Raw genomic sequence first — 27,603 nt, 5'->3', positions numbered from 1 at the left:
GTTCTGGAAAAAATCAGCAAATCTTAAGCAATTAGAAAATCGATTTCTCTTTGCAAACGAAGGCCCCTGCTACCCCTAGACATAGAGACTGTCTTCTTAGTTGACAGGAACTGAGGAAGAACTCTCTCCTCAATCAGCTTGACCCACGTGGGCGTCACACCCCCCGGTGCACACCCCCACGCCGGAATTCAGGGTTTCTGAAAAAAGAAAGCCAGGGGTGAATCAGAAAAATAGTTTCTTGGGTTTGAACGAATACATCCAATATTCAGGTTGAGAATGATTTTAGCTCAGTTTGGGTCGTATCCCACAGTCTCAGGCTTCGCTACAGGGAAGGGAAGGGAAATTGTCCTACAGATCCATCCAGCGCACCCAAAACTTGTAACTTTCGCAACAGGCCAGCGCGGCGGGTGGGGTGGGGGGTTTGCGGTGGGGGGGGGGGGGGGCTGCGGGAACCTATGCAAAGATTGTTCTCTTGAGCAACCCCATTCCTGAACTGGGCTAAGAGCTTTTCAATTGCCGTGACATTTTCAGCCAGGGAAGTAGCAGTCGTTGCAGAGCCATGTTTTACAGGCAATTACTTTATATGATCAATGGAGCAATTCCCCTTCCAGAAAGGAACCAAAGCGATCAAGTTAAATCATTAAAGAGAGAAAGAGAGAGCGGGGAGAAAAGGGCTCGTCTCATTAGCAGGTGCGGGGCTGCGGGCTCCGCAGCGGCGGCGCACAATGTCGCTGGCCCTTTAAGACAATGGCCGTGCTTCCCCCCCACCCCCACCCCCCGCGCCCCCTCCCCGGTCGCTGTTGACAGGTCTAAACCTCCATCGCAGCCCATTGTGGCCGCAGTAGGAGGCACCTGCAGAAAATGTGCCAAAACCAGGCAGGGAGCGAGAGCTTTTCAATAAGCTCCGCAGCTGGAGGGACGAAGCAACACCAAACAAGCCGGCGCGGAGCAGGCACGTGATGGGGAAAGGGGTCACCGCCAGCCACCTCCTATTGGCTCCCTGCGCACCCGTCGGTTCAATTTGCTGACATCCACTAGCCGGCTTTTCTCTATTTGCTTAATATGCTGAGGTATTTAGCTTAAAAGCACTAAATGCTCCATCACGACGAGCTGCTCTCTCCCTTTCCCATTTACTGTTATTAAGGACATTTCCCCCCATATTTTTCTCTCGCTTTCCGCCCCAAAACTAAGATTGTTTTCTTTCGCTCCTCTCTCGTGACTACTTACAGGCATTCTCCACCACACGCTGCTGCTGCCCGCTTGATTTTACTCGTCTTTAATTCAGGGACAAGTAAGGCTCTCCACACTGAAGGTCTCTGCTGCTTTCCTAAAGCGCACGCATCCTGGCTGCCCTAAGCACAGGTCTGGACAGGGCAATTGCGTTTTAACTTAGCAGACGGTTTTTGTGCATCTTCTGAGTACCTTCCCTGAGGGCTTCGCCGTCAAGAATCTGCCTTCAGTGCAGGAGATGAAATGTGGGGTTTTTGTGCATCTTCTGAGTACCTTCCCTGAGGGCTTCGCCGTCAAGAATCTGCCTTCAGTGCAGGAGATGAAATGTGGGTTCGATCCTCCGGTCAGGAAGGTCCCCTGGAGGAGGAAATGGCAATCCACTCCAGTATTGTTGCCTGCCATGTCCCATGGACAGAGGAGCCTGGCAGGCCCCAGTCCACGGGGATGGCAAAAAAGTTGGACTCGACTGACTAAACAGCAAACGACTGTGAACCTACCACTGTCCTTGGGGCCCTCGGAAACCCAGACATGAACACGACCGTGCTTCCCCTTCTTGTGCTGTTTAAGGATCCAACAGAGAGAGGACGTGGCTCATATCGCCGCATTTGTTTTGCACCCAAGCACTTTTCTGTGTAGTACTGGGTTGGCCCAAAAGTTGGTTGGAATTTTTCCATAACGTCTTAAGGAAAAAATCAACAACTTTGGGGCTAACTGGATACTTGCAGCCCTTTTGAAAATTGGCAGGAGTGGAGGTGGGGTAGGGGGGGACCTGGGAGGAGCTGGTGGTGCTGTGGCTTTGTGGAGCCTGCCTTGGGAGTCGAGAGGACAGACTGGCAATTTCAAATCTCCAAGATAAATGATAGATGAGAACCTCGATTTTGGCAGCTCCTAAGCGTCCGAACTCCTTACTTTCACCCACCACTTTCCAGTTCTCATGATATTTCCATGTTGCTGTTTTTTTCCCCCTCGCTTGAAGTAGTAAGGCCTTATCTCTATCTTACAGATGAAAACATCTGAGATTCAGGGCAAAGCACCTTGCCCAGGGCCCCACAAGGAATAGGTGGTAAGTCAAAGGCCCACAGCAACTGCCCCCCTGCCCCTTCACCCCCCCCCCAAACTGTGGCTTCCCTTCTACCCTGGGCTGCCTCTCAGCCTGTCTGCCCCGCTGAGCGCACAGTTTGAGAGCAGCCTGGAAGCACCTGAAGTGATGTGTCACAGTGTAACTCTTTTCCCCCTCCTACAGATGGAGAGTGTTGGTGTGTACAGATTCTGTGGGTGTACAGCAAAGAACAAAATGAAGTGTGATTCCAGGTGGGAGATGACTGCTTCAGGTAGGAAATGAGCTGATGTGTGTAAGTATCAAACGCGTCTGAAGTGGTCACCCCCAGGATGCCATTCCTTTAGAGAGGGACGAGGTACTCGTACATCTGTGCACACATCGTCCTAAGGTATTTGCTAAAGCGTGGCTTGCTCAGACTGGCTTGTTCAGAATTCCAACATGTGGTGAGAGGTGTGAGAGAAAGAGGATCTCAGGCACCCGGCTCATGAAGTCATTTCCCACCTACCCGAAGCCCAGGATGTTCAGGGTCCACGCTCACAAGCATGGCTTGTGGAGCAGAACTTGGCATCTGTGTAGCTTGCCTGGTGTATGCCGGCCCCCTGCTCTCCGGGCACCAGGCTAAGGCAGGAAGAGATGGTCTGTCCCCTCATCCAAGCTTGTTTATGCTTTAACACGTCTCTCCTCTCAGAGGACTGGTCCTCTTCTTCCTTCTTCCCCAGTGCACCCCCCACCCACCCACCCCACCCAATTCTGGAGAAAACAAGCGGACTATTCATGTAACAAGAGAAAGAGTGAGCAGGGAAGGGGGGAGAGATGCCACCGACAAACTCCATTGAAAGCTGCTGGCTGTTCATTTACATTCACACTTTTAAAAAATGTTAACTAATGATGTTAAATGGTTTGCCAAAGGTCCTGGCAGGTCAGTTGTAGAAGTGTCATTTCTGCCTAATTAGGGCTCTTGTGGCTGCCCAGGGCCTCCCAGTGCAACTGGTGACAAGCCGAGAGCTGACAGCTTCAATTGATGCCAATAGGAAGGTTGGACCGGTCATGTTTTCCAACTCAGCCAGGTGTTTGCTGAATGGGGGAGGGGGCCTGGCGAGATCTGAGCGCTTCTATGATCCTTTTTCTTTCAGGGCTCCCTCCCAAGTCCTTCCCCTTTGCCTGTCTTGTCTTGTGTCAAGGTCAAGAATGGCCTTTGCTAAATCAGCAGTTTGGGTTATCTCTGGGAGGTCATTAGCAATCCCCAGCCCAGACATTTCAAGTGGTCTCAGACCCCAGATGCTAGATTTTTTTTCTCCCTAAAAAATCAGAGGGTAGGGAAAGAAAAGTTTTAGGTGAAAAACAATAGTAGGAGAAAACAAAACAAAGTGAAAAAGACCCAGAAAGCTCTGCATAGCCATCAAAGCATTAAGCTTCTGAAGACATTCGTAATAATAAAATTCCTCAAGGAGAAAACAGCTAAAGCATCAGTGCTTTAATCAATGCCTTTAATCTTTCACTGAAGAAAAGACAACAGTGAAAAATCCTAACATGTTCCACTGGATATAGAGAACCTGGCACATAGTTGGAGCTGAATAAATAATTTATTGTTTGATTTTTCAGGAGAAAAGTCACTGAGAAGCAAAGAGTGATTGATAGAGATCCTATTTCTCATGCTTACTTTCATTGTTTCTATAGCGCTCTTTAAATTTCTCAGTTGACTGTGAAATACGTGCTAAGTTGATATACCACATGATGGGGTGATATGATTATCTTATTTTTTGTTTTTCTTTCTTTTTTTTTTTAACAACTTAAATCAAGCAAAATACCACTGGTGCTGGAGCCCTGGGCTACAGCAACTATGACACAAAAAGGCAGTCCAGTAACAGTAATAGGACATCAGTGTCTAGAGTTTGGAGTTGACACCCTGGCCAATTTGTGCCTGAATTCAACCTACTAGCACTTGGGTGTGTGTGATGCGCGCGCGCGCGCGTGCGTGCACGCGCACACACACACACACACACACACACACACATACATTAACTGAGCCTATTAGCAGACCTGGTAGACAATGGGGTTTTGGGAGCAGTGCTGTGTGAAAGGGAAAAACGTGAACTTAAAAAAGCCATGCTTATGAAAATCAAAGCCCAGACCCCAGGATTACAGTTCTAAGAAGGAGATGGGAGATTCAGGTGATGGGTGTCTGAAACTTTAATTTCGCAGCTTCCTTTCTTCACACAATGATGCCTTTCCTACCTGCTGCCCCTGTTTTCTCTAATGTGGGACAGTGAAAAGTAGGGCCAGAGAAAACAGACTGTCTATTGGTTTTATCAAGGAGTGTTGTGAAAATAAAGGAGACAGTGTCCTGAGCACACCGTGGGCGATATCTGGCATATATCAGGTGCCGGATGGCGCTGAGCTCCCTCCCCGCTGTCCTGGGTTCTTTTTGGTTGGAGACCATGTGCTGTTCTGTGGTGTCAAGTTATTTTCTCAATACCCAGGACATGTTTGAACAAAGAGAAGTAATAGACACGACTAATAGGCTGACCTCATGAATGGTGAATGAGCAGATGAATCTAGACATTTTCAACCAGTTTAGTTGCCCGTCTCACACTTCGCCTCCAGGGACCACCTTTGTCACTGAAAAAAGGAAAAGTGAAAGTGTTAGTTGCTCAGTCATGTCTGACTCTCTGCAACCTCCATGGACTGTAGCTTGCCAGGCTCCTCTTTTCATGGAATTCTCCAGGCAATAATACTGGAGGGGGTTGCCATGCCATCCTCCAGGGGATCTTCCCAACCTAGGGATCAAAGCCGGGTGTCCTGCATTGCAGGTGAATTTTTTTCGATCTGAGCCATCAGGGAAGCCCCCTTTGTCACTAAATTCCCTTAAAAACCCACTTTGCATTTTGTCTGTCCATTTTGTGCCATAGCACATGCTCTTTTTCCTCTTCTTCAGCAGCTTCCTGTGTTTCCTTGTACCGCTTCTATCCTGGGATGTGGTTCTGCTTCTGGCCCCAGTACTGACCCTTGTCTGTGCTTTGCTTCCTGCATCTGCATCTGTTTCAAGTCCTGATCTACAAGACCGCTGCAGCTGGATGTGTACTCTGAGGGCAAATGATTGCTCTCTGGCTCTTACGAATGCTCAGGAGGTGGCCACTTAAGACTGGCCTTGTGGTTAGGAAGATGAGCATTTAAAAATCATTCTGTTGGATATTAAAAAAAAAAACCTTCTGAGGCAACTAAACCAGCGTGGAACAATAATCCAATTAGTTACTAAAACTGAAATAGAGAAAACACTTTTGAGAACTTGCCAACAGAGGAAAGAATGTGTGAATTACAAGAAGTCCTCTTGCATATAGTACCCCCCGACTGTATGCATGATAGCTGATCATTACAGTGGTGACCCTGGAAAACTGGAATTCTGTTGAGCTGTATCTGGGGCTTCCCAGGTGGCACTAGTGGTAAAGAACCCACCTGCCAATGCAGGAGACCTAAGAGATGCAAGTTCAGTCCCTGGGTCAGGAAGATCCCCTGGAGAAGGAAATGGCAACACAGTCCAGTATTCTTGCCCATGAACAGAGGAGCCTGGTGCGCTACACTCCAAGGGGTTGCAGAGAGTCGGATACAACTGAAGCAACTTAGCATGCACAGATATTACCTAAGCCTTTCTGAAAGGCAAATCTGATTTTGTTTTTCCATTGTTTTCTTTGACCTTAAACCCTTACTCTGGTCATCCTGATGTACTGGCAGTTCTGTCGCTATTTCAGGATGTTTCATGCCTCAGGGCCTTTGAACAGATTCTCCTTTATCCTTAGAATGCCTTTCTCCCTCTTATTTGCTTGTCAAACCACCTACTCCTTGTGCCACCTCCTCCACCAAGCTTCTCCTGACACCCCCATGTTAGATTGACCTTTCTCTCTTTTGTATCCTCCTGCAGAGTCTCACATTCATCTCAGTAATCATGGTATAATCATGGTACAAGTTCCCTTTTATTGAGGGCCTTCTGTTTGCCAGCTAAGTGTAAGTGCTTTTGCTGTTGTAGGTGGGTGCTCACTACTGATGAGGACACTCAGGTGCATATTTGAGGTCACACGCCTTGAAAGAGGACTGGAGCAGTCCCGCCAGTGTGACTGGAGCACACGCATTAACCACCCTTGACCTAGAACCACCCATCTACGCTGCCTCCCATTATAAGTAGCCACCATGCTGATAAGCCTGGGTGTGTGGTTTCAGTTTTCTCCTCTCTGGATGGTGAGGCCCTGGAGGGTGGTGACACTCTTATTAAATCACCTGATGTCGTGGCGCTTAGCGTAGGGCCAGCACGTGGCAGGCACATGAATTGTCTCTTGTGGTCTACCCAGGGCTTAACGAGAGACTCCGTGCTCTTTTAAGAAAAGAGTTCTAGGCTGAAGGTCAAGGAGGTTGGGGCCCTGAAGGCCAACTTTGCCCAGGATCAGCCACGCACAGCAGTGTTCTTCATGTCTCCAGAGGACAAGATATGAACAGTTGTTCTGTATTTCATGTTCAGTAAGGCTTCCTGAGAGAGCCCTGTTTTTCACATGGAACTACCAAGTCATTTGGTTTCTGCAGTGACTCAGCAGTAGAAAATCTTCCTGGAATGAAGGGGACGCAGGGGTTGCGGGTTCGATCCCTGGATGGGGAAGATCCCCTGGAGGAGAGCATGGCAACCCACTCCAGTATTCTTGCCTGGAAAATCCCATGGACAGAGGACCCTGGCGGGCCTCTGGGGTCCATGGGCTTACAAAGAGTTGGACATGACTACGCAAATGAGCATGCCTGCACAAATTCATTTGGCCAAGAATTTCTACTTGTTTGAACTCTTCAGAAAGAACTCCCCACTGAAGCACTCCACAGTTAGAAATGGGCTTTCCTTTTACAAATATGTGCGTGCAAGTTCTCATGCCTGCTCTTCATTTGATTTCTTTTCACTTCTGTAATCTCTCCTGTCTTGAAAAGGGACTTTTTTTTAGACATACGTGTAATACAATAATAAGAATTTTACACCCGAGAAAAAGGACTGAAAGGGAACCAGGGCCAAGTCAAGGGTAAAGTGAAGTCACAGATGCATACCAATGAGGTCCTGTGGATTTTGAAAGACGAGCCACAAACGTGTGTCTCAGCCTCTGCGCAGCAGCTGGAGGGGGAGGGGGTTGCAGCAGGTCCCAGCTTGGCTTCCACTGTTTCCCCGTGGGATGCAGAGATATCAAGAACATGAGTTGGGTTTTCCAGGAAACTGTTTGCATGAGGAACTGGTCGTCTCCCAGGCAGAGTGATGCTTCTCTCAGAGGACAGGGTCATTTTGAGTCTGTCGTGATGTCACTGAGGCTTCCTTGGTGGATCAGATGGCAGAGCGTCTGCCTGCAATACACGAGGCCCGGGAAGACCCTCTGGAGAAGGACATGGCAACCCACTCCAGTGCTCTTGCTTGGAAAATTCCATGGATGGAGGAGCCTGGCGGGCTTCAGTCCATGGGGTTGCAAAGAGTCAGACATGACTGAGCGACTTCACTTTCTGTTCTTTGATGTCACGCAGTCTGTCCCTCACCTGCCTATAGCCCTGCCTATAGGCTTGCGCGAACAACGACAGAAGCCCCTCGCTGCCCCAGGTACGTCCCGTTCTGAGAGCAGGGGGCGCCGGGCCAGCTGCTCGCGGTGATGACCCGGCGACGTGGCAGCGGCTCCAGTGATGTGGCGGCGCAGAGGCGGTGAGCGCGGCGCTGGCAGTGTTGGTGGCACCTGCGTGGGGGCGGTGGCACCAACACTGGCGGTGGCGGGCGCACCAGCACGGGCAGCGCCTGTACCAGCAGGAGGCGGCCCCACGCCTTCCAAGTGGGTGCAGCGGCATTGCCGTGGCTGCAGGGGCCAATCGGCTTCAGCCGAGGGGCGGGGGGGGGGGGGGCTGGCCGCAGCCCAGGGTGGCTCTGCCTCCCGTGGTGAGGGCCCTGCAGCGGCTCCATGGGAGACAGAAGCCTGGGAGACAGCGAGGAGGCCCATCCAAGGAGGTATTTGAGGCTCTCCTGGAGGAAGACTTAGGAGCTTCCCCAGGTGACTCTGATGATAAAGTGTCTGCCTGCAATGCGGGAGACCTGGGTTCGATTCCTGGTTTGGGGAGATCCCCTGGAGAAGGAAATGGCCACCCGCTCCAATACTCTTGCCTGGAAAACTCCATAGACGGAGAAGCCTGGTAGGCTATAGTCCATGGGGTCACAAAGAATCAGACACGACTGAGCGACTTCAGTTCAGTTCAGTTGGAGGAAGACTCCTCCAGTGGCAGGTGGGAATTGGAGCCAAAGAAATGCTGTTAAATGACCCCATTTTTAGCCTTAGAATAGGGCGATCCAGATAGAGATGAGTGACGTTAAGATATAGAACATTTGTGAGATAAGAACAAAGCACTTGGTTAAGAAAAACTCAGTTCTTCCTCAGGTGGAAGCTGAGCCCTCATTCATTCATTCATCCAGTGATTCATTCAGCAGGCATCAGTGGAACCTTTGCTGGAGTCTGGACTCAGGTTCCAGGGGATCTGAATGGGCTTTGCCATGTGCTGTTCTGTGATCTTGAGAAGGTTACATGATTCTCTACACTCCAGTTTCTCCATCTGTGACACGAACTATGAATGATACTACATATTTGCCTCAGTGGGTTTGAAGAGAATCAGATGCACATGAAATTTTTAGCAGAGTGCCCAGCACCCATTAAGCATCCAAAAAGCATGAGCTATGTGAGAGGTTGTGAGATGTTCATCGTCCCTCATTAACTAAAGCAGTATTTGTCCATGTGAAATGCTGCATTTCCACCATCTAGAAGGATGCACTGTTATCTGTGGCTGCTGCTTGATCGAGAGTTTATGCGTGATTGAACTGACAAATTACTTCTGTTATCTGCCTTTCCCTGGTAGCTTTTTTCCCTGGTAGCCTAGTGACTTCCCTGGTGGCTCAGATGGTAAAGTGTCTGCCTGCAATGCGGGAGACCTGGGTTCACTCTAGGTTGGGAAGGTCCCCAGGAGAAGGAAATGGCAACACACTCCAGTACTCTTGCCTGGAAAATCCCATGGACAGAGGAGCCTAGTAGGCTACAGTCCATGGGGTCATAAAGAGTCGGACACAACTGAGCAGCTTCACTTTCTTTCTGGTAACTTAGCTAGTAAAGAATCTGCCTGCAAAGCAGGAGACCCTGGTTTGATTCCTGGAATGGAAAGATCCCCTGGAGGAGGGCATGGCAACTCACTCCAGTATTCTTTCCTGGAGAATCCTCATGGACAGAGAAGCCTGGTGGGCTGCAGTCCATAGGATCACAAAGAGTTGGACATGACTGAGTGACTAAGCATGCACATATCTGCCTTTCAGGACCTTTCTGGAGCACATGAACTATATATGAGATTTCTAACAGCAGGGAAGGAGATCCCAGCTAACCATCTCTTTGGCGCGTTACTCTGTTCCCTGACGCCTCTCCCCCACGTGCTTGACCAGTTCCCATGAAGGGAGGTGCAGAGGTGTTTAGGGCAACTTATCCAGTCTGCTGGCAGCTCTGACTCTCAGAAGGTTCTCCCTCTCTCTCCATTCTCCCTTGACTGCAGTGTCTTCTGTTTTACCCCCAGTGTCTTCAGCTTTTCTTCCTGGAATGTGGTTTTACAGTCTTTTGTCATTCTGAGATCCAGTTTGTTGATATGCCCCCCCACTTTAATAATGATATTATTGAGCTACAAGTCACATACCATACAATTCACTCCTTTTAAGTGTACAGTTCAATGATTTTTAGTGTATCATGGAATTGTACAGCCATCACCAGATCAATTTTAGAGAACTGAGTCTCTCTCAACTCAGACTCTCAGACTGTCTGTCTGTAGTCTCTGATAGTTATATTTCTTGTTCGTTTGTTCATTTAATAAATACATATTAAGCATTCATCTATGCTAGGCACAGTGATAAATTCTGGGGAGACGAAGGTGATTGAAAATCTAGACACTCCCTTCATGGAGCTGGTAATTCACTGAGTTCTTCAGACTGTAACCCTGTAGTTAAAACAAACATGTGATGATCAGGTGTGCACAGCAAAGATGATGGGGGAGGGGAGTTGGGGGAATGTCCCTTGGAGGTGACAGGTAAGCTGAGACTTGTAAATGTGTCGGAGATATTGGGGGTGGGAGGGCAGTGAACAATCCAGAAGCAGGAGCAGAGTCTGCTTGGAGACCACACCGAGCACCTAATTCCCTTTCCACATTGAGCCCTTAAATATTTGACTGTAGCATCTTCTGTTTTATCCCCAGTGTCTTCAGCTTTTCTTCCTGGAATGTGATTTTAAAGCCTTTGTCATTCTGAGATCCAATTTGTTGATATGCCCCCTGCTTTAATAGTAATTTTATTGAGCTACAATTCACATACCATACAATTCTTTCATTTAAAGGGTACAGTTCAATGATTTTTAGGGTGTCATGGAATTGTACAGCCATCACCAGATCAATTTTAAAACGTTTTTATTACCCCAAAAGGAATCTCCTTTTCCCATAGCAGTCAGTCTCCATTCCCCCTCCCCAAACCCCCACCATGGGAAACACTCATTGTTTTCTGATACTAAGAGTTGCCTATTCTGGATACTTCATATAAATTCAATCATGCAGGATGTGACATCTTGTAACTGTTGTTTTTTTTTTCATTTAGTGCAATGTTTTTAAGGTTCATCCATATTATAGCATATGCCAGTACTTGACTACGTTTTGTTGCTCAGTAATATTGCATTGTATGGAGAAGCCACAGTTTGTTTATTCATTAGTCAGTTGATGGACATTTGAGTTGTCTCCACTTATTGGTTGTTGTGAATAATGCTGATGTGAACATTTACATTCATGCTTTTGTGCAGATGCATTTTTTACTTCCTTTGAGTGTATACCTCGGAGTGGAATTTCTGGGTCATGGTAACTCTGTGTTTAACTTTTTGAGATACTGCCAGATTGTTTTCCAAAGCCACTGCACCATTTTATATCTCAATCAGCAGTGTATGAGGGTTCTTATTCCTCCACAACCTGGCCAATAGCCGTTAATCTGTCTTTTTTATTATAGTCTTTCTCCCATGTGTAAAGTGATATTTCATTGTGTTTTGATTTGCTTTTCATGGATGCTTAATGATGGCATCTTCTCATTTGCTAATTGGTCATTTATAAAATTTCTTTGGAAAAACATCTATTCTTATCCTCTGCCCATTTTAGCACTGGGTTATCTTTTTATTATTTATTTGTAAGTGCTCTTTATATATTGTAGAAACAACTTCCTTACACCTGGCTCAGTAGTCTTGTATTCAAACCACTGGTCAGCCTCCCCTGAACTTATCAACTGAATTCATAAATCTTTGATCTGCTGCATTTCTATACAGTCTAATAATCCCTTCAAAGAAGGGAACAGTTTTATCTGACAGAGCTTTCCCTCTAGGAGTCCACTGTGGGTCCTAGTGGTCTTGGCTTTCTACATGTTCATAGACCATACGTCTCCTTTAACAGTTAATCCTGAATCTTTTCTCCCAAACTCACAAGCCAGTTATTCTTTTATTGTAAAAGAATTAACTTCAGATGAAGAAATAGAGAATCACAGTGAAGTCATACTTAAGTCTGGTAAGTGTGGAGGGAAGACTAGAACCCAAGGCATATGATAACTTATCCTGAGCCCCCTCCAGTCATGATGGAGAAAGTTCATGTGTGGACGGTGGTGGGAGCCAGTGTGAATGTGGACAGAAACTCAAGAACTCCACATCCTTGGTAGACTTAGGTGGACAGCTTCCTGTACCCACAGTGAAATACTGCTGCTGTGTGCTAGACATAGTGATGCAGTTGCCTGAGCAAACACCAGTGGATGGGAAGAACATGAATAGGGATCTTTTAACCCACATCTGTGGTTTCTTGTTATCTCATTTAATTCAGGTTCCTCTTTGAGCTGAATTATCTGGATTTCACTAATTCGATAAGCCTTTACTCACATTTTTTTTCCCAGGCCCCAGAAAACTAGGGGCTTCCCTGGTGGCTCAGATGGTAAAGAATCTGCCTGCAATGCGGGAGACCCAGCTTTGATTCCTGGGTCAGGAAGATCCCCTGCAAAAGGGAATGGCTATGCAGTCCAGTATTCTTGCCTGGAGAATTCCATGGACAGAGGAGACTGGCGGGCTATAGTCCATGGGGTTACAAAGAGTCAGACATGACTAGGCGACTTATACACACACAGGTAGGCTCTGGAAATCCTGAGATGTAACAGACACAGAAAAGGTGGACAGGTCAGTCCAGTGCCATCAAGTCCCACTGTGGGTACTGTGGCGGGATGTGACTTGTCATCCTGTCCCCTGAGGTCCTATGTGGTCAAGATGGCAAGTGACACAGATGAACCCATGTGTAACTGCAAAGCAGCCAACAGATATTTATTTAGCATCTGTCCTAGACATGAAAATACAGCAGTGAATAAGACATGGAAATTCCTGTCCTTGTGGAGCTTACATTCTGGTATGTGTGTGTGTGTTTACAAATCTTGACAAATATATCATATGATAAATGGTACAGAGGAAAAATAAAGATGAATGGGGAGAGGGACTTCCCTGTTGGTCTAGTGGCTAAGACTTCATGCTCCCAATGCAGGAGGCCTGGATTTGATCCCTGGTCAAAGAACTTGATGGCAGCTTGACCTCTGAGACAGGAAGTAAGGGTCTTGAGTGTTAGAATGGCATGATCTAACTTACATGTTTTTAAAGGATCCCAATGGTTGTGCTGAGAAGAGACTTTGATGGGGAGTGGGCTAGGCAGTGAGACCAGTTAGGAAGCCGTCTCGAGGTATAGATGGGAGATAGTGCTGGTTTGGGTCAGTACAACAGGGTGGAGGTGGTGAGAAGTGGGAAATGTAGGATCTGGGGATTCTGGCAACTGGACGTAGGATGTGAAAGAGATGAGTAAAAAAGATGCCAGCATTTTTGACTCAATCAACTGGAAAGATGAAGTTAGCAGTTACTGAGGTCCAGATGACTGGAGGAAGGGGAGGGGGCCTGTTTGTCGGAGTTACCTATTACACGTGCAAGTGGAGGTGGGGGGGGCCTTGGGCTAGAAATATCAGGGTGGGAGCTTTCACCCACTGATGGGGTTTAAAGCCGAGAAAATAGAAGAGGGAATTCCCTGGCGGTCCAGTGGTTAGGACTTTTCGCTTCCACTGCAAGGGATATGGGTTTGATCCTTGGTCAGGGAGCTAAGATCTCACAGGCTGTGTGGCACGGCTGAAGAAAAGAAGATGGAAGACACTTCCTCAAGGAAAGAGTGTTGATGGAAAAGACATGTCTGCCGATTAAAGCCTTGGATACTCCCACATTTGGAGCTTGTGGAGAAGAGAAAGAAGAAATGGAAGAGTCTGAGATGCTGTGTGAGTGAAGGAGAGGAAAAGCATGGGCCCTGGAAGTTGAATGGTGAAGGTCTCCTAGGAGGAGGAGAGGCCGCCATGGCAAGTGGTGCTGATTCGCCATGATTCATGAGCACTGAGAACTGACGTGTACTCGTGGTCTTCGTGGCCATGGCAGTGATGGAGACAATGGGCAGGGTGAGATGCAGGCTGCATCCCTCCCCAGGTGATCCCAGCGATTGTCCTCTGGGCTCATCTCAGCTCCACCCTGGTCCTCCCATCTCTATTGTGGTCCCTAAAATGGCAAAACGAGTTTCTTCTTCTTCGATATTCCTGTGTCGACAATGGTCTTCCTAAGATGTTTGTCAAAATTCAGAAACTGTATTGATTTTCCTCACTTTTCTGCATTTTGCTAACTTGGACATACTTGATTAATTTTAATGTGACTGATCCAGTTCAACCTATTTCTTCCACTTAAACACATATTCATCATTCCTAAACATGTTTGATCACATACAAATTCCCTTAGCAGGTACATTTCCTACACACACATTATTTAAGATAATGATGTCCCCCATATTGTCACTGTTCTCTGGATCACCCTTCCCATCGTAGGTCACACGTGATGGGAATTGGTTCTGTGCTGTGTGCTGAGGACGGGAGATGGGTATGTCCAGGAGGAAGTGGAGCCACGTATATAGGAGGAGGTCGGAGGGTCCCTGGTGGATGAAAGACATTTGCGGGTGGTGGTTGTCACTCAGTCGTGTCTGACTCTGTGAGCCCATGGATTGTAGCCTGTCAAGCTCCTCAGTCCATGGGATTCTCCAGGCAGAGATACTGGAGTGGGTTGCCAGTGCCTTCTCCAGGGGATCTTCCCAACCCAGGGATCAGACCTGGGTCTCTGGCTTTGCAGATAGATTCTTTACCATCTGGAGCTGGGAAGCGCAAGTGAAATTGGAGCCAGTGAATAGCCACTGTTGGCAGCATAGAGACTCAGGATGCAGGGTCTGGGCTGCCCAAGTTGCAACTGTCTGTTAAGAAAAGGAAAAATCAGGGGTCCCTGAGTCGGGCGGGGGGTAGGGGCGGTCCTTTATGTGACTCTGTTCCAGAAAGCTGTAAGCACTGGAGAAGCCCAGAGAGACAGGAAGTGAGCACCCCCGGGCGCTGAGGGCTGCAAAGGGTTAACAGACCAGGGCAGGGTGCAGACCCCGGAGGGCGGCCGGAAGGTGTGACTCTCCCCCTGGGAAGCGCTGGGATGTGGTGGAGTAATCTCTCCACCGTTCGGCATCCATTATTTTTCTTTGTTTTTTTGATTTTCACATTCCCTCCCTGAACATGATTTACAGACCACATACCGCCAGGTTCCCTGCTCTGACATTTCCCGTCTCTGACGGGTGCTGTTTTCCCCTGGAACATCAGGCCTTTCTGTGTTGTGGGGCAGGCTGCGGAATCCCCTTGGGGGAGGGCAGCGTTGGGAGATGTGTCTTCGTCTGTCTCCCTGACGTCACTGCGGTTACGGTTGGTGTCGAGCAGCTGAGCAGGGTAAGATTGAGTGGATGAGCTGGGCTTCCCCGGGGGGTGGGCCTCGCCTCAACCCAGACCCTCGTCTGTTTCTCAGTCCTCAGGGGGCCAGGAGGGACAGCAAGGCTCATAGATTCCCAACCAGGACGGGGCTCATCTGCCAGGGCAAGGAGTTGAGACTTTATTCCGTAGATCAGGGAGAACCACCTAAGCTCTTAAGGAGACAGATGTGATTGGGTTTGTTTATGTTTAGAGAAACCCATGGCAGTGCTTGGGGCTTTTCTGGTGGCTGAGTCAGTAGAGAATCCCCCTGCAATGCCAGAGACCTGGGTTTGATCCCTGAGTTGGGAAGACCCCCTGGAGAAGGAAATGGCAACCAACTCCAGTATTCTTGCCTGGGAAATCCCACGGACAGAGGAACCTGATGGGCTACAGTCCGTGGGGTTGCAAGAGTTGGATCCGACTTAGCGACTAAACCATCACCACCCCCATGGCAGCATGTGGTGAGGCAGGGAGGCCAGATGGAGCTGATGCAGTAGCTCAGGTGAGAGGCAGTGAGAACCAGGCCCAGGGCAGGGACGCTGGGCGGGAAGAGGAAGCTGGAGGTGAGAAGATCATTGTGGAGGTCGGACAACAGGAATCAGTGCCTGACTGGATGTGCTGTGAAAGTCAGGATGACTTTCAGGTGTCTGACCTGGGCGATGAAATTGATGCCACTGCTTTCAACTCCCGCAGGGAAAACGGTGAGACGATCTTGCACCATCTTCATATTCTGCAGATTATCTTGAATGACTCACACTTTTGAGGCAGGGGTTTTTTGCAGGGAGGAGGTGCAGAGGGAGGGGAAAATGAGCCTAAAATATTCACGCAGTGGTTTCGACTCTTCCCCTCTCTTCATTCTGTTGGCAGCCTGACATTGTTAGCGTGGAGCCCAGAGAAATCTTAAACAGAGAATTGTTACGTGTAGATATGAGGATGCCATATCCCCCACTGGATTTCCTCTGCTGGAGCCACGGAAGCAGTGAATAGAAGACCGCTCGTCCCTGAACTTGACGGCGTCAGGAGTGGCTGGGCTCAGATCACCGCAGATGGCTGTGTGGGGGTTACCACTCGGCATACCAAGCCAGCACCTTCTTTCCTATTGTCTGTGTAACTCCCATTGTTTTAACCAAGCCGACTTCGTAGCCAGGGTTTCATTCACTATAGACAAAGCCTCCGTTAGAAAAAATTAGATCTCTGAAGCTTTTAGAGAGCTGAGGGAAATCACAAGCCATTAGCAATGGAAGTTTCAATTCCAGATCCCTAGGCAGTAATGACAGATGGCGGTTCTCCCTTGTTAATTCTGAAAAAAAAAAAAAAAAAAAAATTAAATATGAAATAAACAGATATGGGTGGTGGAGGCAGGCAATGGCTTCCAGTAATTATTTATTCCTGCCTGACTCTGGAATGCAGCTTAGAGTTAGCAATCCAGATGATTCTGGTAAACTATAGCTTTCATTTTCAATGTTCAACAGTACAGTTGAGATATACATACATTTATATGTATCTAAAATACTGGAGTGGATTGTCATTTCCTTCTATATATACATATGGAGGAGCAATATTAAATATGGATGCCATATATATGTATGTTGTTTGTTGTTTAGTCACTGAGTCATGTCCAACTCTTTGCACCCATGGATTATAGTCCACCAGGCTTCTTCTTCCTTGATTTCCCAGGCAAGAATACTGGAGTGGGTTGTCATTTCCTTCTCCAATATATTTACATGGAGGAGCGGTTTTAGACAAGGATGCCATGACTTGAATGGCTGAATTCTGCGACTGGATTTTTTTCCCCCTCACTGACCCATTTGAGAATTGTTTTAAAGCAGCCCATTAGAAAAAATAAAAAACCAAAAACTCAGTCACAGTAAAGAAACTGAGCAAATGGGTAGTTGGAAGTATTTTGTAAGCTCCAGCATCAGCGGGAGTCTTTTAAGCCATGTACCAAAAATTCCGTTGAAGACTTGAGGCAACCTTAAGCTGGGTATTTCTCATTAAAAAGACTTATCACCAGGAAAGTAAGGGAAACCCTCTACTTAATGTTCCTGTGAGCAGCAGATTTTCCTGAAGACCTTGGCCACACAGGCCATTTGAATCAGGTATCAGAGTTTTCTCATGCGAGCAAGGTGTTACTTTTTATGCTTCTGATTACTCCAGATAACATCAGCTGTGCGCTCCTGAGTCAGGAGGCTAGCAGAAAAGCTTCCTCTGTTTGCTCCTTCAGGGAAATGATTTGAGCGCTACTGAAATCTCTAGGCCTCTGAGAAAAGGTCAGGAGGGCGTGGATCAAACTGTAATTTGTTTTTTTTTTTTTTTCAAACTGTAATTTGGAGCATTGTTTGACCTGGCACGTGGCCAACATTCCCTACTTCGAGAGCGGGGATGCCTGAGATGGGCCAGGTACCTCCTGTGTCTGGAGATGCCAGCTAAACAGGGAGAACAATGGTTTTGGGGATTTTATAGTCAGTCTTACAGTGAGCTCTTCCTCTGTTGGGCACCAGAAGATACAGAGATTTCAGAAAAGATGTTTGGGGCTGGAAGGAGCTTCAGGGATCATCTAGGCAAGTTAAACCAATGGAGTTAAGCATGAGGACCGTGCAGTCAGATGGCAGTCAAGTTTTGGACATGCCACTCACTGCCTCTATCACCAGTATGTAAGTTACTGAACTTCTCTAAACCCCTGTTTCCTCCTTCCTAAAATGAAGAAACAATATCCACCCAAGAGGATGAGTAAGAGGGTTGATCGAGATGATAAACCTAAAGAGCCCAGCACAGTGCCTGGCACACGGTAAATACTCGATAAATATTTGTTAATATAAATTGCACAGCTCCTTCATTGTGGAGAGTGTAGAAATGAAGAGCTGGAGCAAAAATGAGAATCCTACAGGGTTAACTTTGTCAGATGCATGCACTGCTTAGGAATGCAGTCCTTCCAAACAAGCTTTCTGGTTTTGAGCATCGTCCACAGGAGACGGTGAGCAGCAGGCAGAACAATTGAAAAGTTAGAATTCATCACTGGCAGCTTTAGGGCTATGTCCAAAGGGAACTGTCCAAAGGAAAATGGCAGATTCTGACCATGCCTTCATTATTTTGGACAACTGACTCAGCTTGTGCAAAGCTGATCTTCTAGTCCCCTCCTAGGGTTTTTGTTTGATGGCTTGTTTGTTTTATTTTTGTATTTTGTATCTGAAGTGGAGGAAATCCCTTACTCTGGTCAGATTTACAGGTGACCCAGAGTTGGCAGAGGATGACTAATTCATTGGCTACTGGGTTCACAAGGGTCCCAAAAGTCTGAAAATAGTTGAAACTACTGGGACTTACCTGGTGGTTCAAGGGCTAAGACTTTGCACTCCTAATGCAGGGGGGCCTGTGTTCGAATCCTGATCAGGGAACTAGATCCCACATTCGGCAACTGAAGATCCTGCGTGGTGAAAATCAAAGATCTTACGTGCCAAAATCAAGACCTGATGCAGCCAAGTAAATAAATAAATAGTGTTTTTTTTTTTTAATTGAAACTGCTAATAATTAAAACAGAATAGGGAAACATTTAAAGACCTGTGTTTAGCTGCTGTTTAGTTGCTTGGTCATATCTGACTCTTGAGGCCCTATAGACTGTAGCCCATCAGGCTTCTCTGTCTGTGGGATTTCCCAGGTAAGAATACTGGAGTGGGTTGCCATTTCCTCCTTCAGGGGATCTTCCTGACCCAGGGATCGAACCTTCATCTCTTTCATTGGCAGGCAGATTCTTTACTACTGAGCCACCTGGGAAGCTCCTTAAAGCCCTGTACTTGGGTTCAAAAGCCAGCTGCATAAAGAAACTGCATAATCTCAGGACAAGGGGCTATGTGAAAGGAATTTAGAGTTTTTTCATGGTTTATTGAGAAGGCAAGACTATCCCTTACAGGCTTTCTTCCCCATCTGATGGGTTTTAGGAAATTAAGTCCCAGCTCAGGATGAAGTCGATTTGTTCCCCTCTCTCTATAATGTAGTCTCAAGAAGCAAATGCATAACCCAATCACCTTTTCTCAGTAGAGAACAGGAGAATTAGATTTCAGCAGGAAAGCAAAGGTGGCAAAAGTTAGGATACCAATTTGGCAGTGGTCCCCGACGTTTTTTGGCACCAGGGACTGGTTTTGTGGAAGACAGTTTTTCCACAGACCTGGGGCATGGGGTGGGATGGTTTTGTGATGATTCAGTACATTAAATTTTTTGTGTAATTTTTTTCTATTATTATTACATTAGCTCCATCTCAGGTCATCAGGCATTAGATCCCAGAGTCTGGGGACCGCTGGTTTATGGTACTCTCAGCCATCCCTATCTGGTGGTAGACCAGCTGTCCTTCCCTTACTGACACTAAGCAGTTATTCCAAAGCCTGGTCTGGCCCTTCCACTAGGATACAGCTGGGAGTCGTCCGGATGGGTGCAGGGTCTCTGTACCAGCTAGCAAGCATTTTGAAGTCCATATTAGCCAGAGTTTAGTACAAAATCAAATGGGAAAAAGTTCATCTTTGTTTGCAGGTGCTTATAGATAGGAAGAGTGGCCTTTTACTTGCTGAGCTATGAGGCAAAGATAGGGCAATACTAGGAGGCAGGGCTCCAGGCCAAGTGGACAGAAGCAAAGGTCCCCCAATTCGACTCTCACCAGTGGATAGCTTCCTTCTATCTTGGGAACTCCACTTATCTGTTAGACCTTTTTATGTGTTTCCATATGTCTCTTATCATCTTTTGTGGATTTCCCGACATTTTCCCCTCTGTCCTTCTGTCTGAATACTTTCCACTGACATGTTCAAATCCATGATCTTCTCTTCTGCTGACTGTAATCTACCCTTCAAGTCATCTACTTATTTATTTTTGGGGGGGACAGGTGCATCATGAGGCAAAGGAGAGATTTGTTCCCCCACCAGGGACTGAATCCATGCCCCCTGCAGTGGAAGTGCAGAGTCTGAACTGCTGGATTGCTAGGAAATTTTAGTTACTGCCTTTTTCAGTTCTACAATGTCTATTTAATTCTTTTAAAAATAAATTTTAATTTTCTGATGAAATTCTCCATCTTTTCACCTGTTTCCTCTATCTTTTCATCTGTATTCTTGAATATATCTAGTCTAACCATTGTAAAGTCCTTGTCTGCTAATTCCAGTGCCTACATTACCTGAGGATCAGCTTCTATTGTTTTGTTTTGTTTTTTAAGATTTTGGTCATTTGCTTCTGTTAATAGACATTTCCAGTAATTTCTAATTGAATAGCAGACATTATGTATACAAACATGAAGACAAAAAAAAAAAAGTGAAGACTCTCCAGATGGCCCCTTTTCTTTGTGGCAAATGAAGTGGAAGCTGGTTGCTATAATCCTGTTAGGGACTTGCTCTGTTTACCTGTTGGTAAATCAGATGCCTTTTATGAGCCTTCCACCTGAGCCCAGGGTATTCACCAGGGCTCCTCCTCTATGGCAGGACCTTCACTTTAAACTTCATTGTCTTGGCATCCCAAGACTCCACTCAACATCTCAGAGCTTCCTGCTTTAGCTTTCCAGCTTCCTCTGTCAGTTTCAGAAGCTAGCAAGGGTCTCCAAGGGAAAAGTGAGAAGTGTGTTGGGTTAACTTATCTGTCCTGCTTCTCCAGAAGAAACCCAGCCCACACAGATCCCTCCCTTTCTGTCCCTCCGTTCTCATAAAGCCAACCGAAGCTCTGCTTGTTTCTCTGCCTCTTTGTAGCATCCACTGCCTGGCCCCTCATCAGTCCCTCTCCTCACTCACCAAGCTGTAGCCAAACCTGGGTTTCTGTTTCTGGAAGAGACCAAATGCTTTCTCACTCCAAGCTTTCTGCATCAGCTGTTGCCTCCTCCTTCTGTTGCCGTGGCCACCTCCTGCTCATTCTTAAAAATTCAGCTCAAATATCACCTCCTCCAGGAAGCCTTCCATGAACACCTCATCCAGTGTAACTTTTCCTCAGTTAACCTCAGTCTTATCCCCATGTTTGCTCTCCTCACAGTACTAACCACAACCTGTCGTGATCTTCATTGTTCGTTCTTTATAGAAAGTAAACTCCATGGATGCAGGGCCACATTTGTCTTTTTTATTATGCACCCCTAATCCTTAGAAGTGTTGAATACTTGTTGAATGAGTAAGTGAATGACTTTGACTGTATTACCATGGGTCCCAGTTTTAAAATCTGTTAAGTAGGGAGCTGCTGTAGAGGAAGTTTGATTAGCGTAGTGGTTCTCAAACTTGAGCATGTCTCAGGATAATCTGGAAAGCTTATAGAAACAGAGAACTAGCCTCACGCCCAGAATCTCAGGAGCTATGAAGAATTTTGCATGACTAATATAATGTTGATGTTACTGGCCAGGGGACCCCACTTTGAGAACCAGGTCCCTGAGGTATCTATCTTTAACTTTATCAAATTGAAATAACGAATGTAAGAGTCCTGTACTTATCTCCTCCGTGGCTCACATCCTTGTCATGGTGAAGGGGCTCGAAGAACTCAGTGAAGCTATGAGCCATGCCATGCAGGGCCACCCAAGATGGGCGGGTCATGGTGGAAAGTTCTGATAAAATGCGGTCCACTGGAAAAGGGAATGGCAAACCACTCCAGTATTCTTGCTGTGAGAACCCCATGAACAGTATAAAAGGGCAAAAAGATATGACACTAGAAGATGAGCCCCTCAGGTTGGAAGGTGTCCAATATGCTACTGGGGAAGAGCAGAGAAATAGCTCCAGAAAGAATGAAGAGGCTGAGCCAAGTGGAAACAATGCTCAGTTGTGGATGTGTCTGGTGGTGAAAGGAAGGTCTGATGCTGTGAAGAAAAATATTGCCTGGAAACCTGGAATGTTGAGTCCATGAATCAAGGTAAATTAGATGTGGTCAAACAGGAGATGGCAAGATTGAACATCGACATTTAAGGAATCAGTGAGCTAAAATGGACTGGAATGGGTGAATTTAGTTTAGATGATCATTATATCTATTACTGTAAGCAAGAATCCCTTAGAAGAAATGGAGTAGCCCTCATACTCAACAAGAGTTCAAAATACAGTACTTGGATGCAGTCTCAAAAATGACAGAATGGTCTCTGTTCATTTCCAAGGAAAACCATTAAATATCACAGTAATCCAAGTCTATGCCCCAACCACTAATGCCAGAGAAGCTGAAGTTGAATGGTTCTATGAAGACCTACAAGACCTTCTAGAACTAACACCAAAAAAGATGTTTTTTCCATCATAAGGGATTGGAATGCAAAAGTAGGAAGCCAAGAGATGCCTGGAGTAACAGTCAAGTTTGGCCTTGGAGTACAAAATGAAGCAGGGCAAAGACTAACAGGGTTTTGTCAAGAGAACACACTGGTTATAACAAACACCCTCTTCCAACAACACAAGAGCAGCTGAGCACGTGGACATCACCAGATGGTCAATACCAAAATCATATTAATTGTATTCTTTGCAGCCAAAGACGGAGAAGCTCTAAGACATTCAGCAGAAACAAGACCGGGAGCTGACTGTGGCTCAGACCATGAGCTCCTTATTGCAAAATTCAGGCTTAAATTGAAGAAAGTAGGCAAAACCACTAGGCCTTTCAGGTATGACTTAAATCCCTTATGATTATACAGTGGAGGTGACGAATAGATTCAAGAGATTAGATCTAGTAGGGTGCCTGAAGAACTGTGACAGTCTGGAGAAATTTTGTATTACTCATGTAATGTTGATGTTGCTGGTCAGGAGGCCCCACTTTGAGAACCACTGGATTTGATTCTTCTGCCTCAGGTCTCCTGAGGCACTCATTGTTAATTTTTATCAAATTGAAATAATGAATGTAAGAGTGTTGTACTTATAAAAAGTGTTGTACTTATAAAAACAGTATGTATAAATGCAAGAGATGTTTTGAAACATTACTTTCAGACATAAAAGGGGAGGGGAGGCAGTAGAAGGATAAAACAAAACAAACCCTTTCTCAATCAGGAAGGGTTAACACCTACTGATGGTGTTTATACTGTTTATAATGGCAAAAGGTCAGGTACACGGAGGTGCAGGCGGACCAGGGCGAGGGCCTGAGTGGGTTGCTGGGAACAATGCTTGACATGCAGCAGGTGCTTCAGCCAAGAGATTTCAAGAGTGCTTTCCACCAGCTCAGCATTTAATCCTCACCTTAGAGAGTAAACCGAGAGATTCACAATTAATGAGGGAAGTGAGAGTCCAAACCAGGGAGAAAACAAAACAAAAGAAGCCCATTGTGATGCTAGAAGAAACAGCTCATGACCATGACATGCAGATTTGTCGTTTGTATCATAACCATCATGAATTAAGTTTATCTCTGTGAGCCTCACAGGCAGAGTGGCACAGTCACACCCCCCACCCCTGTGTCATAAAGGAATGGTGATCATCCACTGACCTACATAACTGTACTGCCAAGGATGTAGAAGTATCACTACTTCCACAGACCGTATTAAACCAGGTCTTGGTAGCACACAGGGCATGCTCACCTTGATTAACTTGAAGGCATTTTGATAAAGGGACTGTTTGCAAAGGTAGGAGCAAAGTTTTAGGGTTTCCTGGGTGGCTCAGCGGGCAAAGAATCGACCTGCAATGCAGGAGACTTGGGTTCGATCCCTGGGTCAGGAAGACCCCCTGGAGGAGGAAATGGCAACCCACTCCAGTGTTCTTGCCTAAGGGATCCCATGGACAGAGGAACCTGGGGTGGGGGGGGGGCTACAGTCCACAGGATCGCAAAGAGTCAGACATGACGGAAGCAGCTGAGCACACATACATGCAAGGCTAGTAGCAGCCAGGCTTAGACAGGCCTACACCTGCAGGGTGAGGATGGAGCCAGTCCCGAGACCCAGAGTCCTTTAGGGAGGGCTGCTCTGAGAGGAACTGTGACCAGCGAGTTGAGGGCACTGCCAGCTCATGAGGTGTGTGCAGGGCTGCAGGACCCCCGGAGGCTCCAGGAGGAATCCTTCCTTGCTTGTTTGGCTTCCTGTGGCTCCAGATGTTCCTTGGTTTATGTCTGCATCACTTCAATCCCTATCTCCGTCTTTGTATCATCTTTCCTTGTGTGTCTCCTGTATGTGTCTCTTGTAAAGACACTTGTCATTGGATTAGGCGTGCTGCAGTCCAGAGGGTTGCCAAGAATCAGACTGAACAACAAAATCATCGGATGAGGACTCACCCAGTTAATCGAGGATGGTCTCATCTCACAATCTGTAACTTCATCTGCAAAGCCACTTTTATCGGAATATGGTGACATTCACAGGTTCCAGGGATTTGATGTATATGTATCTTTGTGTGTGTGTGTGGGCAGGTCACCATTCAACCCACCATACCAACCTTGACTTCTGTTGCCCAGTTGTCAGTTTGGAACTGAACCATCTCTCCTGAAGGCCACCCTTAAGCTCTGTGAGCTCCTTTGCATATCTGCTCTAACTAGATAATGATCCTTAAGTGGGGGGTGGTGGGGAGGGTGCACACTCTTACCTTGTTTCACAGAGTGACTAACATTATGGCCTTGCACAGATCATGTCCATTCATCCCTTAGCATCCATGGGGGAATTGGTTCCAAGACCCCCCTCCTAAGGATACCAACCTTTGCAGATGCTCAAGCCCCTTATCTAATATGGTGTAGTAAGTACATGCTCATGTATACTTTAAATCATCTCTAGATTACTTATAATGCCTGATACAATGTAAATGCTATGTAAATAGTTGTAAATACAATGTAAATGCTATGTAAGTAGTTGCCATTGTGCGGCAAATTAAAATTTTGCTTTTTGGAGCTTTCTGAAATTTTTTTCTAAATATTTCCCATATTGCAAAAATATGGTCCGTTGAATCTGCAGATGTGGAACTCATGGATCCTGAGGGCTGTCTGGATCTTCTGAGAGCCCGTTTTACATGAAGCAGTGAGATTAAGTGATGCCTCAAATAGTTTCTTTGGCTCAGTGGTAAATAATCTGCCTGCCAATGCAGGAGACGCGGGTTCTATCCCTGAAGGAGGAAATGGCAACTCACTCCAATATTCATGCCTGGAAAGTCCCATGGACAGAGAAGCCTTGCAGGCTACAGTCCATGGGGCCCCTGGAGTAGGAAATGGCAACTCACCCCAATATTCTTGCCTGGAAAGTCCCATGGACAGAGAAGCCTGGCAGGCTACAGTCCATGGGGTCATAAAAGAATTGGACACCACTTAGCGACTAAACAAGAGCAATGGAATAATTTCTACCTCTAGAATCCCATGACGCTGCAGCTAATGCCAGGGTGAGGTGGGTATCTCTCTGGTAACCCTGTGACATGCAGGAGATATCTCCCGCCTGCCCATGACATGCTTGCTGGCACCTGGGCATCAAGCTCAGAGCCACAGACATCCACAAGCTCTCTAGGCCACCACAGTCCATCAGTCCAAAGTAGAGGCCCGAGGCCGAGGACCTGCGTCTGTCCTGCAGGACCGAAGGCCCACAGCCAGGGTGCCTTCCCTGCTGGTGTACCGTGGCCTTTAAGCTCAGGCATCTTTAATAACTCAGCTCAGATTTCCAGCCAAGCCATTCTTGAGTCTTTTCATGCAGCAAAGTGTAACAGTGACTCCATGACACCTTTCCTAATTGTGTTTTAATTGAAAAGACTTGATTTGATTATAGAAGCCTACACCACAGTTGAAGGGCTTGTTAAAACATGTATTAAATCCGAAAGATTGCAATGTTTCCCTGTGTAATTATGTAAACAGTCACGTAAAAGGAGCCTTTACAGTCAGCAGGAATGCTTTTTCAATCGCACACTGGCCAAACTGGCGCAGTTGATCGTTGACAGGTGAATTTTTTTTCCAAAGACAAACCCAAGTTGGTATCTGCCCCCTGACATCTGCCGGGCCAGCTTTTTCATTTTCTCCCTTTGTGTACATTTTTCCTTGAAACCCATTATGATTTTAAGTAATATTTCTGTGTCCTCAGGTGTGCATGGATTCCCCATCATTGTGAAGGAAAATAAAATGCACCCTATCTCTAAAATGTTTAGATTTCTCAGCAGCAAAAAACGATCCAAGCATTAAAAAAAAAATCCTCAACTATAGTTTTAAAATAGGAATAGAACTACCTTAAAATTCCCTGCAGTTTTAATGAAAGTGTCCATTAAATTTACTGAGGATAAGAGAGTAATTTACCTCCAAACCTACTATCCCTGCCTTCCCAGAAGACCTGCGATGCTCACCTATCTTTTCTGAACTTCAAAAATAAATGAAACATTGATCAGAGCTGTCATTGAAACATTACTTCTTCCTGTCCATCACCTGCTCAGCCCTAGCCTCTTAGAAGGAAACAGGGTCTGCAATCATGATTTCCTCCCAGACTCAAGAAAATAGAAGCCACAAATGGGCTGGTGAATTATGTACTTCCAGTGGTTTTGAAGGGAAGCATTTACTGAGGGAGAAAATTGTTTTAATCTTATAACAACCAAGGAGGAGAGTTTGTAAAAACACAGAACACCTACACGCACACTTGATTTGGTTGCATGGGAACACTCGGGAACATTTCTTCCCACAAACATGCCTGATGCCTCAGCGGAGGGGTCTTGCTGGGTCCTGGGCAGGGGCAGGTGGGGAGGGGAATGGGGAGCCCTAGGAGGGTGATGAGGGTAGTGAGACCACAGTACAGTCAACTGGGAATAGCAGAGACTTGGGGAGAGCAGATCCCATGCAGGATATGGCTCTCCAGCCCCTTCTGGAAATTCGGGGCATACAGACACCCCCGAGCTTTGGTCTCCCAAGGCTCAGCCCCTCAAATCCCAGGATAGAGCAGTCCGGTGCCCCTTCTGCCCCAGGCCAACTTGAATAACTTCCTGCAAACCCAGCCTCAGTCCTCCTTACCCCTGGGACCCCTGACAACTCAACACATGTTTTATGAGTCTAGCATCCATGATAGCCAAAACCAATGAACAGACAAGCAAAGAAATGGAAATCTTTAGGAAGCCAGTCCTGGGAATGGTTTGGAGGAGAAAAGAAGAGTCATACATGGTTTAAAAGAAAGGTGCGTGCTTCCCATTTCTGTGGGGAAGAGGAAGGAAAAGAGGGAAGGGGCAGGGAAGAAAACCAAGCAAGGGCGAAGGCTGGTGTCTCTCTTTTCGGAGTGAAGGCACAAGAGGTTTGCACAAGTGTGTGATTCACCAGAGAGAGGGTGGAGGTGTGTGGTCGAGGGACTTCCACACTTTGCTTGATGTCCTTAGGGGTCTGAGTCTTTTACCGAGGAAACCTAATCCGGGCTTACTTGTGTCATTTTCAAAAAGGGGAGGGCATAAGATTTAAACAGAAATGTCCCAGACTTGAAGAAACTTACAAGGGACATCTTCGGAAGAAGCAGTTTAGGAATGAGCCTTGGTCACCCGAGAAAAGAAGCGGCGAGGGGAAAACTTGGTGTTGACACCCTCCT

At 46.6% G+C, this 27,603-nt stretch overlaps 1 protein-coding gene across 3 annotated transcripts in view; it reads left to right on the top strand.

Moving 5' to 3' along the window:
• Nucleotides 1-27,603, top strand: part of HSPA12A (heat shock protein family A (Hsp70) member 12A) — a 169,385-nt gene that overhangs the window by 12,439 nt on the left and 129,343 nt on the right. For 2 of the 3 annotated variants that reach the window (XM_070470254.1, XM_020902694.2), the window contains exon 2: nt 2,474-2,561. In XM_070470254.1, coding sequence (XP_070326355.1) covers nt 2,474-2,561 — 88 coding nt within the window. Of the gene's footprint in view, nt 1-2,233; nt 2,294-2,473; nt 2,562-27,603 lie in introns of all 3 variants that reach the window. The other variant, XM_070470255.1, reaches the window with a different exon arrangement.

The sequence above is a fragment of the Odocoileus virginianus genome, chromosome 7 (assembly GCF_023699985.2).
Source record: "Odocoileus virginianus isolate 20LAN1187 ecotype Illinois chromosome 7, Ovbor_1.2, whole genome shotgun sequence".
NCBI lineage: Eukaryota > Metazoa > Chordata > Mammalia > Artiodactyla > Cervidae > Odocoileus > Odocoileus virginianus.
This window is presented reverse-complemented; position numbering and strand designations above follow the sequence as displayed.